Genomic DNA, 19,024 nt, shown 5'->3' with positions numbered 1-19,024 from the left:
CTAAAGACATGCTACCAATAAACACGGTCGAAAATGAAGGATTCAAGCAGCTAATTGAGGTAATAGCTAAGCTATACAACAAGGAGAGATTGAGAACTTCCTTTTAGTTCTCAGTTTATTTGATATTGACAAAAGTTAGTCAAATTTGTCTGTTCTTCTGTAAAACAAACTAATTACGAATTAATATTTTGTTTCTAAGTGGAATTGACAATTTACTGCTCTGTTTTGTTTGTTCTATTTTGAAACTTAAATGCTTTAGCGGCTGCCTTTTGTGTAGTTTGCAATATTTGCCTTTATTTATCTGAAACTGAAGCCTCATGTTCTTTAAGTACATCTGCCCTGTTGAACTTATTATGGGAAATAACTATTTAAATCAAAACAAGCTGCTGATTATTTCACATTTTACTTGTGAGCAACGGCACATTTAAATCTCACAAATATAGTTATTTGGCTTATATCGTGATATATATCGTTATCGCCTGAAATGAAAAAAACATATCGTGATATGAAAAAATCTTATATCGCCCAGCTCTATGAATAATGATGTGCTACATGGTGGCTAGCTACACAGCTATGGTTAGCATAATATAAACACATTAGCACAGTGAAGCTGGAGGATGAACGCTAACTTTTTTCCACTCGATAAAAGTTAATGCGAGGGTTCACAAGGGTCAGGGACAAGTGCAACTGCATGGCATGATCCTGTAAACGGACCAAACTTCAGTCAGGAGAACAACTGCGATAATCCATCCACAATACGAGGTTAGTCATTAATATACTGCTGCATGGGCTGGGCTGTAGTTACATCACAAGGTTTTAAAAACTGAGCTGTAAAATGTACAGTGGTAATAAAAACCGAGAGAGTGATCCCTGACTGTTTTTAGAGGCTTGTTCAGATTAAACAGAACAACATACAAATCATTAAAACATGTTAAAAACATGTTAAAAAGTGACCAAAGTCACATTTTGGCAGGTTGAGTCAAGTTTGCTTTGCTCAAAAATGTCTTTGATCTGCAATATATTACTCAGCCGCAATTCAGAATATAAACCCAGATTGTCCAGATAGGCTTCACACCCAGAGAGACTGCAAGGTTCAGTGTTAACCAGCCTGATCAAGTTTAGTTATTCATTGTGCACTGCCAGCCCACTCTGCACAATACTCCATCCTAAGCAAAGGGAAGCATTCATTCTTTGTCATGCTGTTCACATTCTGGAAATCAGTACAAATCTGATCTGACTTATTAGATTTCTCACAAAGAGGCAGGGAGAACTCCATAAATCCACAGGAATCCAGGTTACTTAACTCTGAATTGTTTAACCTTCCCTGTATTGTTCAGCACTGGATGGCACTACCACAGGTAGAAGCAAACTTTACTGGTTGATCACAGGCCATCTACTGAGAGAGATTCAAGATTCAATGTCACATCAATCGGATCACTGAGCTCTTTGGCCCCACAGTATGATATGCCTTCAACACATTAATTTTAGGACAGCCTCCTTTTGCAGTTTCAGGTTAGCAATCAGGTAGGTTCTCAGTCATCCAGGTCATGGTAGTCTAAGGACCTTGGAAGGAAAGTGACTGGACTTCTTAAAGTTTCGTGAACCCCCCAAAAACAAACAGCATCAGATTTAAATTGGATAAGTATAATTGTTTTCTACTTATACCTCAAGCCTGTGGCTACAGTGTATGGTAAAGACACTGCAATAATTCAGAGAAAACTCTAACATCAGACAACCTGTTATGAGCAAGCACTTGGCAACAGTAGGAAAGAGAAACTCCCCTTTAACAGGAAGAAGCCTCTGGAAGAACCAGGCTCAGGGAGGGGCGGCCATCGAGAAAGACAGGACAAAAGACATGCTGTGGAAGAGAGCCAGAGATTTTTAAATTTCAATTATGTATCTCATTTGTAGCCAAAGCTGAAATACTAAGGAGAGAAGCCGACCATATAACATGTTCTTCCAGCTTGTAGTGTACTGCTGGAAGCACTTCAGACGGAACAACAGGTTTTTCTGCAAACTAGTCTATTTTTGAATCTTTTTAAAACCACCTTGTGCCCTCTGTTGTTCTGAATCTGTCACTTGCGGTTGCTTTTTTGCTTTAAGCAGCATGTGTTAACACAAAATTACTGTCCACGGCACTCTTCTCTTGCATGTACTCTCTCTCACCTTTGAGTGTTTGTCTTATGCTTTTTTTTTTGTAGCTATTGCTGTTTATGGAAGCGCTCTGTTGTTATTCATTCAGTATTCTCATCTTTTGCTAATTATGCATTCATTTTTGTAAGAATCTACATTGATTCTTTCTAAGAATGTTTCCCATTAACATTCTCATTTTGATGGTTTGTCACATAATGTACCAAAAGCATTTCTTCTGTCTCATGTGCAGACCATCAATGAGCTTCTATAACGAATGAATAGCAAAAAGTCTTCCATACTTACAGTACAAGGCTACTCTGTTTCCTGTCACTAAACCTGCCAGCTGATCTGCTTTCTTTCTTCCTTTCTTTCTTTCTTTCTTTCTTTCTTACTGTCTTTTTTTCTTTCCTCATGTTGCTTGTCTGTGTGTCTGCCTGCCTGTCTTTAGGTTCAGATAGTGCACAAAAAGCTGGACTTCAGCCACGTCACTTCTCGCTGTGGCTCCAAGGACAATATCAAACATGTCCCTGGAGGTGGCAATGTAAGTACTTCTGAAGCTGGAAGGAGACTCTCACATTTTATGCTAATTTAACCTAATTTGGACTATCTTGCTCAAAATGTTGATCAGTTGGGAATGCCCCTTGTGCCTTGTAATCATCTAGCAGGTGTAAATGTTACAAAGAGATAAAATGGCAATTTATGTTCTTGGTATGTAAATAAGGTCCATCGCTGGGGGATGCATATTGTATTGGGTCTATATTTACACATTCATACAGTATTGCTCTTGCAAAACAAAATTCCTGTTCCTGTTTAAACAATCGCCAGATAATCTCATACATATTGGTAAGAAATTGAATCAGTCTGACTTATAAACATTGTACTCTCCTCTGGTGTTCTCTGATTGGATCTCCTCAAACAAATTTAGTAAATAGAAGCACCCATAAGATCTGAGACTGACAAAAAAAATTCCAAGGTTCAATTCCAAAAATAAAAACAATTGCACTTCACGGTTTGCCTCTGGGTTTAATTTAATGTTCAGTAATTGAACTGACCGCAGGTTCTCATGCCTACCCTTTCAGGACTTGTTTCTACCTGGTCTGAAAACCTGCTTCACTATCACCATCTCTCACAACCACAGAGTATATACAAGATTAATTTAGTCTCCAAGTTAAGCCACTGTAGAAGAGCCTTTAAACCTCTAATGGCCATCAGGGGGCAACTCCTGTAGTTGAAAAAAAGGTCTGATTGTACAGAAGTCCATTAATACATTAACCTGCTGCTAACTTGATCTATGATCTGATGAGATTATGTTCTCAGTTTAGAGTAAAACAGGTGATAAAGCACGGTATAACAGCCAGGTTGTCGAATCTGATGAATGAAAACCAGAGTCACAGTGACCGTTTCCATCTTTCACATACTATAGTCTATCCTCAAAACCACCACTTTGCTCTGTCAGCTCAAATAAACTGGGGGGGTTTTTTCAGTGTAGGGACATGCAGTCATCGGCCAAGAATTAGCCGTAGCAGGCCTCACGTTTGACTCTAGAATACTTTGGTGTGTAGAGCTTTGTGGTTGACTCATGTTGACAACATGGTGACCTGAGGCCTGTACTATGAAGCAGGATTTAATCTTATCAAGGTAACTTCAGCGTTCATCCTGAGTTTTCTGTACTACTAAGAAGATTATTCATTTCTTACTGGAATATCTCGCCATAGAAACTTATGCTGTGAACTTAAACTGCGAAGGAGCTGGTTATTTTCAGATTAGAGATCAACAGGTATGAAATCACCACTTGCTGACCAACAGCATTCCCCGAAGGCTCTTTGGACCTCTGCCATGAGAGTTTGAGGGTTTAACATTTTTCAGCTGCATCTAAAGTCTTCGCATTTCCCTCATGAGCATCAATATTAAACATAGGTTCTTAGATACAACTTTGATTTTCTTTTTCCCCTGTTGGCTGAAAACTATTTTACAAATGTTTTACTGTTCTATAAACATTACTAAAACACAATACCATATCAAGTTTGTACATAGACTAAGCCTAGCCTTTTTTATCTTTAGTCTTTACTCTCAAACTTTAAACAGCACCGAGTCTCCAGGTAAGAGACAGAAAAGTAAAGCTGTCGGAAGCAGGTTACATTCAGAGTATTGGTTGAAGATCATCTGGATGTTTTCACTGTTTCTTTTAGTTAAAGCATGTTTTATACATGATGTGATACAGTTTCTATGCTGGGGGATACATTTTACATCTGCAAGCTGCTGCACCTTAGTAGAACCACTGAATGAAGCACAAACTGTGTTGCATTGTCTTGGAAATGTGCATGAATTCATTTGGTGATGAAATGTTACAGTGAATAAAATAATTATTTGAGCTTGCTCACTTAAAAAAGACATGAACAGTGTCTAATTTTTATGGTGGTTTCATTTTAATGGAAAGAGACAGGATATCAAGGCAAAATCCAGGAAAAAAACACCAGCGTTTACATTTTCTGTATTTACTTACGTCACTGATGTGTTTTTATAGTGGAAGATGACATTATGAATATTTAAACTTGCTTTTAAGGATTTTAACTATTTGTTTCTATTCTTTAATATCCGTTCACATTAGGGAAAGCTATGGGTCCGACAAAAAGTTTTGACAGTTTGTGTTACTAATAAAATTTTATCAACAGAGTTATGGTCATCTCATTCTCCAGTCTGTCATCTGATATGTGAATCTGACTGATTTTAGCCCATACTGTGAGGCAGGTCATCATGCCAGCTACCAACGCACTACTCTACAGTCATGGTGTGACAACAGTCTAAAAACTGCCTTCTCCAACATTCTAGTTATAGCTCGTCCTGATTTATCTGCACAAACGGAGCACCGCCAAACAAAACAAAAAGGCACCTTCAAAAACAATGAAACAGGTTAAAGTAGGGAATCAAGCATGATTGGTTAAAAAAGTTGTGAGTCAATTTCACATACTCTGCTGCATTGTCAGGAATGTCACGCCTCTATATGAACGCCGCAGGTGCAGTATAATGAATGATAGCGATTTTCTAAAGTGGCCTCGAGTGGACGCTGAAGTCAAAGTTCATTGTACTGAATGACTTAGAATATAAAAAGACAAGATTTTTTTGTACTCCACCCCAGGTGCAGATCCTGAATAAGAAGGTTGATGTGAGCAAGGTGACATCCAAATGTGGCTCCAAGGACAACATCAAACACAAGCCAGGTCCATCCCAAAACATTTGTGCTTTTTCTTGCCATTAAACCCAAATGGCATCATATTAACTTTTCCTTTTTTTTAATCCCAGGTGGTGGTGATGTGAAGATTGAGTCCCATAAGCTAAACATTAAGGCTAAGTCTAAGATTGGGTCTATGGACAACGTGGGGGCAGGAAATGGACAGACCAATGGACAAAAGGTCAGACTTAAACACAGTTAAACATGTGTTAGCAGCTCGCAGAAAATTAGCTTTTGTGGTTCTGCTGATTCATTGTACCACTACTGGCCACCGTGTGCCACCATGAGAGTTTTCAGACTTTGTATGTCCATGTTTCTGTCTGACCCCTACGAACTATGTGTTTATTTTTGGCTGCAGGAAGAGAAAACTGAGCAGAAAACATCATCACCCCCAAGTGGCACTCAGACAACAGGACCAGGAGTCACTGCCACAGCACCTGGAAGTGTTGCTAAGGAGAACAGCATGAAGGAAACCACACCCTCTCCTTTTGGGGGAGATGGACTGAGGGAGCCCCTCGGTGCAGAGAAATGCATCACTGAGACAAGTGGGTGTAAAGGCACACACTCACACCCACTGGCTCCATTTTTTATTGAGCATACATAGAGTTTACAATCATGACAGGTGTGCTACTGAAGTGCTAAATAAATAAGAACAGGGTTCTTAGTCCTAGCCAGTCACTTCACGCTATGCTACTCATATCTGCAAACCCTTAATCTGTAAATGTAGGGACTTAATCTGGAGGGTTCAGGTGTACAACTATAAGAAATCTCAGAAAAAAGGTAATTGTTCCTTAAAGCTTTTAATGCTGTAGCTAACACCTGTAAGCTAAAGTTAACAGTAAGTTGTGGGTAAAAACTCTTTCTTCTCCTCGCTTTTTAATGCTTCCACATTTGAAGTGACAATTACACTGTTATAACTTTGTTTGAAAAAAATCAATACATAATTTAACCAAGATTTTTAACTTTTTATGTATTTTCCAACGCCTGGCTGGAGCAAACCTCTCCAAAGTATTACAACTGCATCTAATGCTGCTTCAGTATATAGGAAAATCCACAGCTTAAATGGCCTACTGTGTCACTTATTAGCAATATGTAGCTTGAAAGTCTCTGTTCTGAGAATTTGCAAAAACTCAATTGTAGTGTCTTCTGTTGCATTTACTCTGTTTCTGTTTATTTTGTGGATAAAACACTCCTAATGAACTGCCGCAAATGCCCTTCTTTGAATCAGGGATTGTCTTTAGTTATTTATCTGTGTCACCTTGTACCACAAAGGCATAATGTCTGCCTAAGCTATTTTGATAGTGCTTTAGATGAGGCTACCTGCCTGACAGCCTGGTATTATTTGCTCAGAGCCACTTGTGCTGACTTTCTGAGATATCTCGCCTGTCAACACAGAATAGCACACAATTTGATTGTTGCCTGCAGGTGCAAAATAATAGTTTTAATTAGAGATGGACCGATCCGATATTACGTATCGGTATCGGTCAGATACTGACCTAAATTACTGGATCGGATATCGGCGAGAAATAAAAAATGTAATCCGATCCATTAAATATCAAAAAAACACCTCACAAAACTTGCGACTCATAACCGTAGCACGTTGGAGCAGTATGCGTCACGTGATAGAGCGGCTGTGTGTATTTGTAGCCTCGCTACCAAACCAGCATTTCATCTCCAACGAAGTTAAAGCAAGTGTGTAAGTTCATCTCTGAATGTTTGTAAAGCGTTCCCATGTGAAGCTTAACAACCGATATATGGAGCGACTGCCTCTTCTCTCCCTCTCTCCCTCCCCTTCCTGCTGCTACTTCAATCGTGAAACTGATCAATGATCAGTTGATCGGCTTTTCTGTCGCGAGTCCGTCTCTCTTCTTTGTATTTGGCCCACTTTGCACCAGAAAGAGGAAACCAGCGGCTGAACAACAGCAGCACGTTTAAACTTGATAAGCTGCTGTTAGAATGTATTTAATCTTACTTTCTACACCAGGATCCTTTTCTACGTAGCTGACGGCTGGTAACTGTGCAGGGGCGGATCTAGCAAAGTTTAGCCAGGGGGCCGATAGGGGCATGAACAGGAAAAGGGGGCACAAAGACATACTTTTCTTTCTTATTCTCATTTAAAATGTCTAGCTTTTAATAAATAATTATCTGAATCTTACACCCAAAGTTTTAATCTGATGTAAAATGTATAGAAGTCCATTACTGTATATAGTAACTGTTAAGTCTAATATACCCTAGTAAGCTATAGTACTTTTTCCTTTGGGAAGATACCATCTGTGCAGTCTGCAATTCTGTTGAAGAAAGATGTTGAATCTATTTAATTATTCTTGAAAATAATTTATTTCTGTGCATTTTTTTCACCCTGCATCAAATTAAAGTTGATTACATCGATTAAGCATCATGAGGCGGAGGGTGGGGGTGGTTCCTTTTTTTTTTGCTGGGAGTTTGCAACCCTATTAGTTAGGTTGCTTAATATTTCTGCTAAGTACTCTTTAAAATACCAGAATAGGGAGGATGGAGTAGGTTTAAGTTTATTAGATTGATCAGTGTTGCTGAACTATGAAATATTTTTACTATTTCTGTTATACCTTTTATACAGGTATAACAGAATAGCTTTAGTGTTGTTGTTTATTTAAACTTGAGTATGAACTTATACAAAATGCAGCAAGATATTAAAAAAAAACAGTTTTATTGATTAAAAAACACACTATATCGGATTCATATCGGTATCGGCAGATATCCAAATTTATGATATCGGTATCGTTATCGGACATAAAAAAGTGGTATCGTGCCATCTTTAGTTTTAATACACTTTCAGCATCTGAGGAACTTAAGATTGCTATTATTTTTATGTCAATATCTTCAAAACTACAGGAAAATTGCCCAATGTGTGGTTTTATTATACATGGTGGGCCATTTATATGGATACACCGTGATAAAATGGGAATGGTTGATATTAAAGTCCTGTTTGTGGCACATTAGTATATGTAACGTAACGTAACTTTATTCTTTCATGAGTTATTTACAAGTTTCTGACCACTTATAAAATGTGTTCAATGTGCTGCCCATTGTGTTGGATTGTCAATGCAACCCTTTTCTCCCACTCTTCACACACTGATAGCAACACCGCAGGAGAAATGCCAGCACAGGCATCCATTATCCGTAGTTTCAGGTGCTGCACATCTCGTATTTTCACACCATAGACAATTGCCTTCAGATGACCCCAAAGATAAAAGTCTAAGGGGGTCAGATCGGGAGACCTTGGGGGCCATTCAACTGGCCCACGACGACCAATCCACTTTCCAGGAAACTGTTCATCTAGGAATGCTCGGACCTGGCTCCCATAATGTGGTGGTGCACCATCTTGCTGGAAAAACTCAGGGAACGTGCCAGCTTCAGTGCATAAAGAGGGAAACACATCATCATGTAGCAATTTCAAATATCCAGTGGCCTTGAGGTTTCCATTGATGAAGAATGGACCCACTATCGTTGTACCCCATATACCACACCAAACCATCACTTTTGTTGTTCCAACAGTCTTGGAGGGATCCATCCAATGTGGGTTAGTGTCAGACCAATAGCGGTGGTTTTGTTTGTTAACTTCACCATTCACATAAAAGTTTGCCTCATCACTGAACAAAATCTTCTGCGTGAACTGAAGGTCCTGTTCCAGTTTTTGTTTTGCCCATTCTGCAAATTCTGTGCGCTGATCTGGGTCATCCTCGTTGAGATGCTGCAGTAGCTGGAGTTTGTAAGGGTGCCATTTGTGAGTAGCTAATATCCGCCGAAGCGATGTTCGACTAATGCCACTCTCCAGTGACATGCGGCGAGTGCTACGCTGTGGGCTCTTGCTGAATGAAGCGAGGACAGCCACTGATGTTTCTTCATTAGTGACAGTTTTCTTGCGTCCACATTTTGGCAAATCCAACACTGAACCAGTTTCATGAAACTTAGCAAGCAGTTTGCTAACTGTAGCATGGGAGATGGGTGGTCTCGTAGGGTGTCTTGCATTGAAATCTGCTGCAATGACCCGGTTACTGCGTTCACCAGATATCAACACAATTTCGATCCGCTCGTCACATGTTAACCTCTTCGACATGTCAATGGCTGTGAACAAAGAGAAACATGTATATAACTCATGAAAGAATAAAGTTACGTTGAAACCAAGCACACCATTGTTTTTCTTGTGACATTACCAATAAGTTTGATGTGTCACATGGCCCTCTTCCTATTGAAAAAACAAAAGTTGTATCCAAGATGGCCGACTTCTAAATGGCCACCATGGTCACCACCCATCTTGAGGAGTTTGCCCCCTCACATATACTAATGTGCCACAAACAGGACTTTAATATCACCAACCATTCCCATTTTATCACGGTGTATCCATATAAATGGCCCACCCTGTATAATAAAACCACACATTGGGCAATTTTCCTGTAGTTTTGAAGATATTGACATAAAAATAATAGCAATCTTAAGTTCCTCAGATGCTGAAAGTGTATTAAAACTATTATTTTGCACCTGCAGGCAACAGTCAAATTGTGCGCTATTCTGTGTTGACAGGCGAGATATCTTAGAAAGTCAGCACAAGTGGCTCTGAGCAAATAATACCAGGCTGTCAGGCAGGTAGCCTCAGGTAGCCTCATCTAAAGCACTATCAAAATAGCTTAGGCAGACATTATGCCTGTGTGGTACCAGGTGGCACAGATAAATAACTAAAGAAAATCCTTGATTCAAAGCAATGCATTTGCGGCAGTTTAGTAGCAGTGTTTTATCCACAAAATAAGTAAGAACAGTCTTTTCATATCTTTTAGTGCAACCAGAGACTGAGTATGTGGTCATATATAGTACTAACTCAATCACAAGTCTCTGCCAGATTCTATGTAAAAGAAAAGATATAGCCAATGTTGAAGTCCCCTAAACCTACAGTCCTTTTTAATGAAAAGCAGAGGGTGAAGGTTGGCCTTTCAGACAGTATGAACATGTAGTTTCCCTCAGATCTTTCTCACACTGATCACATCCAGTTTCAAAACAACAAGATGGGAGAACCTGTAATGTTTAAACTAACAAGGAAGCCATGCCACAGTGGCTACATCCATCTTTTATAAGAGTAGGTGATATGTAGAGAACCAACATTGCTTTATTGTTGTCATGTGTCATGAAAAGTGAAAAGAAGTACAGAGGGAAGCTACAGTATGAGAACAGTAATGGGGTTTTTCAACATTAAAGCATATACACCTATTCTTGTAGACCCCAAAAATAAAAATTATGAATAGTGGTACATGTACAATAGGAGTAAATTAAAAATGCATATTGTAGATAGTGTGTGTTTATGAATGAATGAGCACATATCCCCGCTCCCTTACATGTCGGATAGAGTGGTGAAACCAGCTCACCTTTTTACCAAATTATGAAATGAAATTATGAGGAGACCTTCAGAGTGAAGATGAGCCAGTCATGGTGGATAAATTCATCTTTGGCACAGCTGGTCTCCAGACTCCCCGAGTTCAGAGGGACAACAGACTTCCGCCACTGTTGCTGTTGCTAAACTCATCTTAACTGATGAATGGCTGTAGCACTAATACAATTTTAAAAATGTCATTTTGATCATTTGCCCCATAATTCATATGAGCTCACACCAGACATTAGCTAGAGCCTGTAAGGCTGATAAAACAACAAACTCTGGAGATTATTGTCCTTGTATCTCTATCATTTTCTCTTCGTTTTGCGCTTCATCTGTTTTTTCTTCTTTAACTTGTCTCATCTCAGACTGAGTCCCAATGACCTGCAGATTTCGGTGGGACACGCATGGCGCTCGCTGGCCTGCCAATCAACTGACCAACCAACTACCACGGCGCAGTCACTTTCCTCTGATCCCGCCCTTCATCTTGCCCACCGCAGCACCGAACTGACCGATCGCCTCTCAGTGTTTCTCTGGGATCTGCCTGCCAGCTTCCTGCTACCAACTCTGACCTTTGGCCCCTTGTCACCCTTGGGTTGCCCCACCTACCACAGAGAAAAGTAATTGCTGTTTGTTCATGTTTCTCTGTGCAGGTTTCCACCAGCTTCTCCACTGATGCCATTTCCTTGTAAGCACTGACTAAGGTCATTCCAACCTTAAAGCCCAAATGTAACAACCCCAAAGCAATAATCCCACAATCAATCAATCAGTGCTCTATTAAGTATCTTGACCATAGCCACTTTTTCTCATAGAATGTTCACCCTACTAGTGAAAACAGTTGCCTCAGATCACAGTAATGGAGCTTTGTTCTAGACCCTCTGGCAGGCTTTGACATTTAAAAACCAAACTAACAAAAACAGCACCATTCATAGGTCATCAGACGTCTCATTACAGGTCAGTCTACAATTCATCACATGTTACTTCTCTTGGACCAGTTTGTCGTGCACCAGTTTGTCTCTTCAGAGTTCTTCACAATAATGATTCCTTGAATTTTAATATTATGATGCTAACAGTTTGTAGTCGTGGCTGCAAAGAGCACAAAATGAATCTGGTCTCGAGCGGCTATGAAGAGAGAAGTCTGGAAGCAAATCTGAAGATTTTAAAACCAGTGCAAAAGCTTCTCAAAAGTCAGATGGTTTTAGTACAATTGAAATCATTCAGCGATGTAACTCGTGCATTATGAAGGCAGCAAGAGGGAGGATACAGGAGCTCTGCTGATGGTTTTGGCTCAAAGAGGATTTGGCACAAAAAAATCTGTGTTTGATCTCAGAGCCAAGTGTTTTTAAAGTTAAGATCTCTCTAATTGACCTTGAACGAGTGAATATAAATTCCAGCTGAAGGAGTGTTATTGAAGGATGGTAATAAACCTTGGAATTAAACGGAGTGGCACAGAACACGTGCACTCTATAATGTAATGTAGCACTTATGGTGGACAGTGTCAATCACAGTGTCACAGGATTCTTTATAAACATTCAGTCACACCAGCACATTAAATGTCTCCATTTCAGAGTCATTATAGTGTAGATCTGTGGAATCTGTGTGATGGTCTATGGTTGGCATGTCCATACAGGCCAAATGGTTCCTTGCAAATTTTCACCGCTGACTATTAGTAAGCCGTCTTGACAATGCTGAGAGAACAGAGCAGGAGTTTTCAACTGAGAAAGTACTGTAGGGATCCAGCTGTTTTTCAACATCAGCTTTTATTTCACCTCGGTACGCTCGGTAGCTTTTTTTCCCTTTTCTTAGTACTTGATTGAAATTATAGGGCACAATCTCTGGCACAGTATAAAAAAAATGTAGAAGCTCAGAGAGCTGTTGTGATCACTAACTCTACAGCATGCTTTCTGCTTGCTATATTCTAAGCCACCTGCAGTATGAAGTCATTTGAATTTGTTAACATTTGTTCATATATCAGGATATACTAACAAAAACTTCTGCTTTAGATAAATGAGTACAGTTCTTTTTCTTTCTCTGTTACTTACTGTCCACATTCTCCAGAGGAAGTTGAATACTTTGATTTACAACCTCTTTTCCTAAAAAAGGCAGAAGGCTTTGTAGATCATTAAAATGCTGTTTGATGTGAAAATGTTCATTTGAAAGCATATTGTGAAGATATTTACTCAAGCTGAACTAGGGTTTAATGAGTCACTGTTAGCTCTATTTAACCAGGTGAGCCATTAAGAACACTTTGGGTAAAGGCATCTAAAAGGTAAAAGAACATTTCTACACACCTGAAGCCATTTCTACACGCTCACTGGTGAAACACTGCCCCATAGTGGCGGAAGTTTTACTTACATTTTTCAACAATTACAAAAAATTCCTTGAGGAGAAGATCCAACTTTTTTTGAAAAATGCTGCTGATGTTAAAAATGTAATGGATATTTTTAAAAAAATATTTCTTTGAAATTTTGACTTCTGTTTTTTCATCTAGTATTTCAGCGCTTTTGCAAAGCATTGCATTCTGCATTTACTTACATTTTACACACGGCCAACTTTTTGGAAATGAGGTTGCAGATCAGTCCTGGTCACGTGGTTTTAGCACAACTCCGCAAAGTCATCTGATACATCAGCACTGCGGACATTTTATTTTGGGATGATGAAGGCATTCAAGTACTAGCTTAATCAACAGCTATTTCAAGTCATACAAGTCTTTATTTGAGCTTTGAAGGGCACTACACTTAAAAATCAGCATCATTGTTTGGCTCCCGCACTGATTGGAAACCTTCACACCCACTCATTCACCTGCACCCACCATGAGGGACCTCAGCAGTCACCCTGAGCTTGTATGGCATTTCCTGGTCATGTGGTTTTCCCCCAGTGGAGGGTTGGGGCTGCAGAGCAACAACCTCTAGTTAAATCCTCCCTCCTGCTGGTGCTTTGTAGAGCCCACTCCATAAAACCATTTAGTCACACACACATAAGCACAGACTGATACAGGAAAGCACACATATGCTTGCTGGTGTGCATACACAAATACACACAAAACACAAAGCACCACCGAAAAAATGGAAGTGGTGTGCTGATGACAAAGCATTTCTCTGTTCTGGAATCAAAGCAACTCTTTATTGTTTTTCTTTTTTTGTTTGTCTGTTATTTTGGTGGTGTATGCCGATGTTGTTCAAATAGTGATGAGCTGTGTAAGTGTGATGTTCCTATTATACCATTTTCATAATGGTATCATCGCCTCATTGCACCACCTCCTCATCTGTCACCTCTACCTGTGTCTCACTCCAGTTCTCTGACAGCAATACAGTGTAGGGAAGGCCTCCAGTTACCTGCACATGCACAGGGCGTTCAGATAGAGAGGGACAGACAACCACTGATATTATCCAGTAGTTATGAGAGGAGAGAGATTGCGTAAATGAAATAATGCATTCATGGCTGATCTCACACCAGAGTTTCCTTTGTAGTGATTTACTTATACTAGACTGGACTGTCTAGTAGATTGAACTTGCTGAGCGCTATTTAGCCACCGTGACTACCCACAGTAGCAGACGATGAAATGCCTTCTCTGGCGTATAAATGAGTTTACTCTACATCTGTAGTGTAAATAGAAGGAGCTAAATAGTTTTTGTTTGGGTTTTTTTCCTTTAGTGCTTAGTTTGTGTGAGTTTTTTTAAAGTTTTGTTGAAGTAAAAACCTCAAAGTAAAAAAAAAATGTAAAAATTGAAACTAAAGTAAACTGGACAGCGGGAACTGCCCAGCTCCAACATGCCATGAAGGCAGCAGTATTTCAGCCAAGCACATCCGCGAGGGACCTGCAGATACTATAATGAGGCCCATTGAGTGTAAGCTATAAAAATAATGCGCGGGATCACAGTACACACACAAAAAACCTGAATGGCTTAATGCTTTATAGGAAATAATTGACTGAAAGCAAAGTGTGCTCATTTTGTTGTAATTCCAGATGCTATCTTAAGAAATCAAACATGTTAGTTTTAGGTACAGTTTAGATTCTTATAAGCCAGCACTGTGATGTGACTTTGATTTGCACACTGAAACCATCGCTCCGTATCAGCCCGGTAATACGGACAGGCCCTGTGTGCTCAGCGTGCATTAAAAGGCTGGGATGGTCTCTGCTGAAAACACTGAGGGATTAGTGACATGTCTGTGGCGTGCTCCCATAGTTGTCAGATGTGTGAAGTGTTACTACTGCATCCATCCTGTAGAGAGCGCTGCTTAGCCTCTGGAACACTGATAGTCTGGCTCTTAACAAAGGCTGAGTGAGAAAGCTTACATCACCATTAGAGACGCTGCAGAAGGCTTCCATTCTGCCCTCATTCAAGCTATCACTATATTATTGTGTCTGGAACACCACATATTATCATAATCATACAAATTATGTAGAGTTCCCCAGAAAACTCAAAAGTTTCGTGCACTTTGAACATAGTCTTGTTCATTTTATTGATGCACTTAAGTGATATTAAAGTTGCTTCACTGTATGTTGGTGAACATTGTCAGCAGTGTACTGTACATGTGTGCTTCTGGGAACAAAACAGTTTTGGTAGCTAGATGACGTTATAATATTCAAAGAGCAAGTGATCAAATAGTCAACAATTAAGACAACTAAAAGCACCATTTAAGAATATTCAATATTGTGTTGTTCCCTCCAGATCATTCCCATGCGTTGCCTAAAAGTAACATGTGTTACATGACATATGCGTGGGTCATATGTGAAATTAATAATGTAAACCGACTTTCTTCTGGAACAGAAGAACAAAAGTATGAAAGCACTTTGGGTTGTGGATCGTGTATATATGAGAAGAAGTAAGGTGTAGCTCCATGCGTGAACATCTGGTGGGATGAGCTGATGTTGTGTGTCTAGATCTGGATTTTTGTGGCATTGTGCTGTTGGCTACGACGATTTGACACTCAGCTCTCCAGTCTGCTCTCATTTTGTTCCTGTTAACATTCCCTGCTTCTTATTTTCTGGCCAAGCTACAGAGTAACATTCTGCAAGTAGACAGTTCAAGGTCCATACTGACCTTTTGAAGGAGTCAGTGGGCCCCTTGTTTAATTTATTCTGAGAGCGCCGACTTTAAAACTATCTCTGGTCAAGAACAGGTTTCAGTGTTAGCATACAGCGTGTTAATGTTAGCATACAGTGTGTTAAATAACAAAAGCAGATGTTATGAAATCAAGACCGTTAAAGTGGCCCTTTTATAATCATGTTGAGCTCCATATTTATATTCTTGGACTAGAGTAGAGTTCAAAATAATCCTTGCTGGTCTTTTGCTTGTGCAGCCCCTCACTTCATCCTATACCTGAAACAAGCCTTTAAACCAGCTTTGTTCTGATTGACGGATCCTATGAGTGGACAAAGTAATCTCACGATTTTTTTTATTTTTTAAGGTAAATATTCTAAAGTAATACAATTATAATGTTATTCAAGTTAAGTTATATACATGACAGAAAATACAGGAAAGCCCCACAGGCCCTCTTCAAAGCTATGAACTGTAAGCCTGTTTCATTTTGCAACACATTAAATCAAAGAAAGAATTCAATAAAAACAGAAACATTCAAAAATATTTAAGGCTTTCCATCCTGGCAACCAGTATTTGTACACAACTTTGGGGTATTTATGAGTATACACAAACTTTTCAATGTGGAAAATGCTGTTTGTTAATTTACAAAGTTCTTTAGGAGCAGCTTTTTGGGACCATTGATTATGAGCCAGACAGTAGCCTACAACATGCTTGTATCAATGGTCCCAAGGTAACAGATAAAAAGATTGATGGTGGAGCCTACTCGGTGAGTGGGTTATGAAAAATTAAGAAGCAGGCATGTTAATATATATACATAATATGGCCTTATCTTATAAATGAAAAGAATTTGTAGATTTGAAGAGCTCAAATATTCTTATCAGTTTCAAAAATGCAATCCAGCTGAGGTTTTTGTGATTTGAGTCTTGTCTTTGGATATTCAGTAAGGAAACCAATGAACCCTTAAGTTAGTAAAGTTTTAATAGAACCATGGGAATATGCTTAGTGTTTACTACAGTCATCAGGAGTGTGATACAGTTAATGTTACTTTGGAGCTTGGACAGAAAGTAAGAAACAGATTCACTCTAATGTCCGTTTGAACTCCCAGTTATTGCACTCGAATACCACCCTCCCACTAGTATTTCACACTGTATATAGACACCATCACGTTTTTATCACTCCACGTGTAACTCAAATTAGTTCAAATGAAATAAAAAGAAGAAAAAAACTGAAAAAAATTCTTACTTCTTAACAGGGTGTAGTGGATGTTGACAGACGGGCGGTTACGTTTATAAACCTAGTTAGTGTTGAGGTAAGACATTCTGGTAAGACTGAAAGCATAGGAAAGGAAAAGTGTACTTTTTTTTCAGAGTCTGCCTTTTTTCCATCAAGAAAAGGGCTGCTGAAGTTTCAAGAATGTTTTAAAAATGTATTAAAGATGCAAGATTATGAATACATGTATGAGGTTTGTCTCTGTTCTGTTTTGGAAGATAGCTCACATATGGAAAACACTGTTTACCAGATTCAAACTGACAGGCAGGAGAAGAACCAGTGTGTGTCCACTTAGGTATGATCTGAAGAAGCTTTGCATAAAGAGAACATGAGGACACGCCTCAGAATTGGCAACATTTGGTGTGAACTGCACTGACACACACTGGTGAGCCCTTTCTTCTGCCTACCACCACCAGAAAGTAATACCCTTTATTAAACAGCTCCTGTGTAGACGCCTTGACATATCTACCAACATGGGACTGAATTAAGGCAAGTCATGGCCCAAATTATCTTCCCACTGTCAATAACAAAAATAATAAACCATTCTGAACCTGTTTGTAAAGTAAAAGAAAAGTGCTTCTGATCCTAAGCAAAGTTTCAAACACTTCAAAAGTAGTGTTGGTAGATATATCTGGAGCCCCTAACCACGTCTCCCACCTGCAGTGGCTCATCAGCACCACAGCACTGAAAAGCAGCTGATTTTACCTCTGTCTTGTACCATATATACAGCAGCTACCAATTAAACCAGTATTCCAGCTGTTTAAATGTCAAGTGGAGTGGAAAATTACAAGTGTGTGTGTATTGTATTCTGGTCTTCTGCTTGCCCTTACTCAACCTGAGAGGCAGCAGGCAAAAAGAAGCTACTTTTCAGCACTGTAGAAATAAACCCACTGTAGTGTGTGTGTGTGCTGTATTACTCTGTAGGGCGCAACACCATAGCAAGAGCATGCAGAAGACAACAAACCAACTGCTGGTTGTTAGAGGCATCTGTCCTATTAGATAGAGCTCATCTCCCCTTTCAATTCTGAATATTTGGTATGAAAGAGATGTTCATTGTGGTTAATTGTTAACTAGTGATGTGAATATTAATCAAGAAATAAAAAGATGAGCAAAAGTTCATTGTTGTGTCATTTCTTCCCACATTTCTCTCACATATTGACAGATTGTTTTCCACCAGTACAAGGCCATCAGCAGCTGTCAGCGGATAAGAAATGTTAACAAGTTTAAACCATTGATGCGTTTGGTGGTAATGAAATTAATAACAGCTGCACTAGAGGGGCAACAATGAGACAACCCACAAAACAGGGATGTTTTACAGGTGAGGTTTTCAGGTGTCGAGGTTTGTTGTGTGTCTCAGGAGCATTGAGGCGATTCCAGCAGACAAGCAGTTACTGTAGGAGAGCTGGACAGGGTTGTATGGTCCTTAACCCATCAGCAGGAATCATTATCTGCTCTCCTTTGTGCAAGGAGGAACAGGATGGGCACTACCAGAGCTACTAAATGACCCCCAAACCACTGGTGTGAGTGTCTCTGACCAAAATCAGAAACAAACTCCACGAGGGTGGCCTGAGGGCCCAACGTCCTCTGGTGGGCTCTGTGCTCACTGCCCAGTTCTATGTAGTCCAACTGCCATTAACCAAGTACCAGAATCTACTAATGGTGCTTTTTACAGATGAAAGCAGGGAGATGAAAGCACCCTGGGGGTATGTAATAGATAGTGTGCTATGGGTGTGATGTGAGGTATCAGCACACACAAATGAAATTATACTTCAGTGAATCAGTAGATTTGAACATGTTAATCGATGCTAGCTATGATATTAATCAGAAAAAACTAGTTAATTGTAAATTCATTGATCTTAATGTTATTTTAATCTAACTTTATGAAATCAGAAAAAAGTGCTTCAAAACTTTTTGCTGTATTAACCTCATGAAATATTAGGAAACTATAAC

At 39.4% G+C, this 19,024-nt stretch overlaps 1 protein-coding gene across 1 annotated transcript in view; it reads left to right on the top strand.

The window, feature by feature from the left end:
• The window catches only part of map4l (microtubule associated protein 4 like), a 111,069-nt gene extending 92,890 nt beyond the window's left edge, over window positions 1-18,179 (top strand). The window contains exons 13-17 of the mRNA XM_039602702.1: window positions 2,582-2,674; window positions 5,270-5,351; window positions 5,434-5,543; window positions 5,721-5,907; window positions 11,129-18,179. Coding sequence (XP_039458636.1) covers window positions 2,582-2,674; window positions 5,270-5,351; window positions 5,434-5,543; window positions 5,721-5,907; window positions 11,129-11,133 — 477 coding nt within the window. The 3' untranslated portion in view covers window positions 11,134-18,179. The remainder of the gene's footprint in view (window positions 1-2,581; window positions 2,675-5,269; window positions 5,352-5,433; window positions 5,544-5,720; window positions 5,908-11,128) is intronic.
• Window positions 18,180-19,024: the final 845 nt, after the last annotated feature.

Source organism: Oreochromis aureus, linkage group 18, assembly GCF_013358895.1.
Source record: "Oreochromis aureus strain Israel breed Guangdong linkage group 18, ZZ_aureus, whole genome shotgun sequence".
NCBI classification, from domain to species: domain Eukaryota; kingdom Metazoa; phylum Chordata; class Actinopteri; order Cichliformes; family Cichlidae; genus Oreochromis; species Oreochromis aureus.
This window is presented reverse-complemented; position numbering and strand designations above follow the sequence as displayed.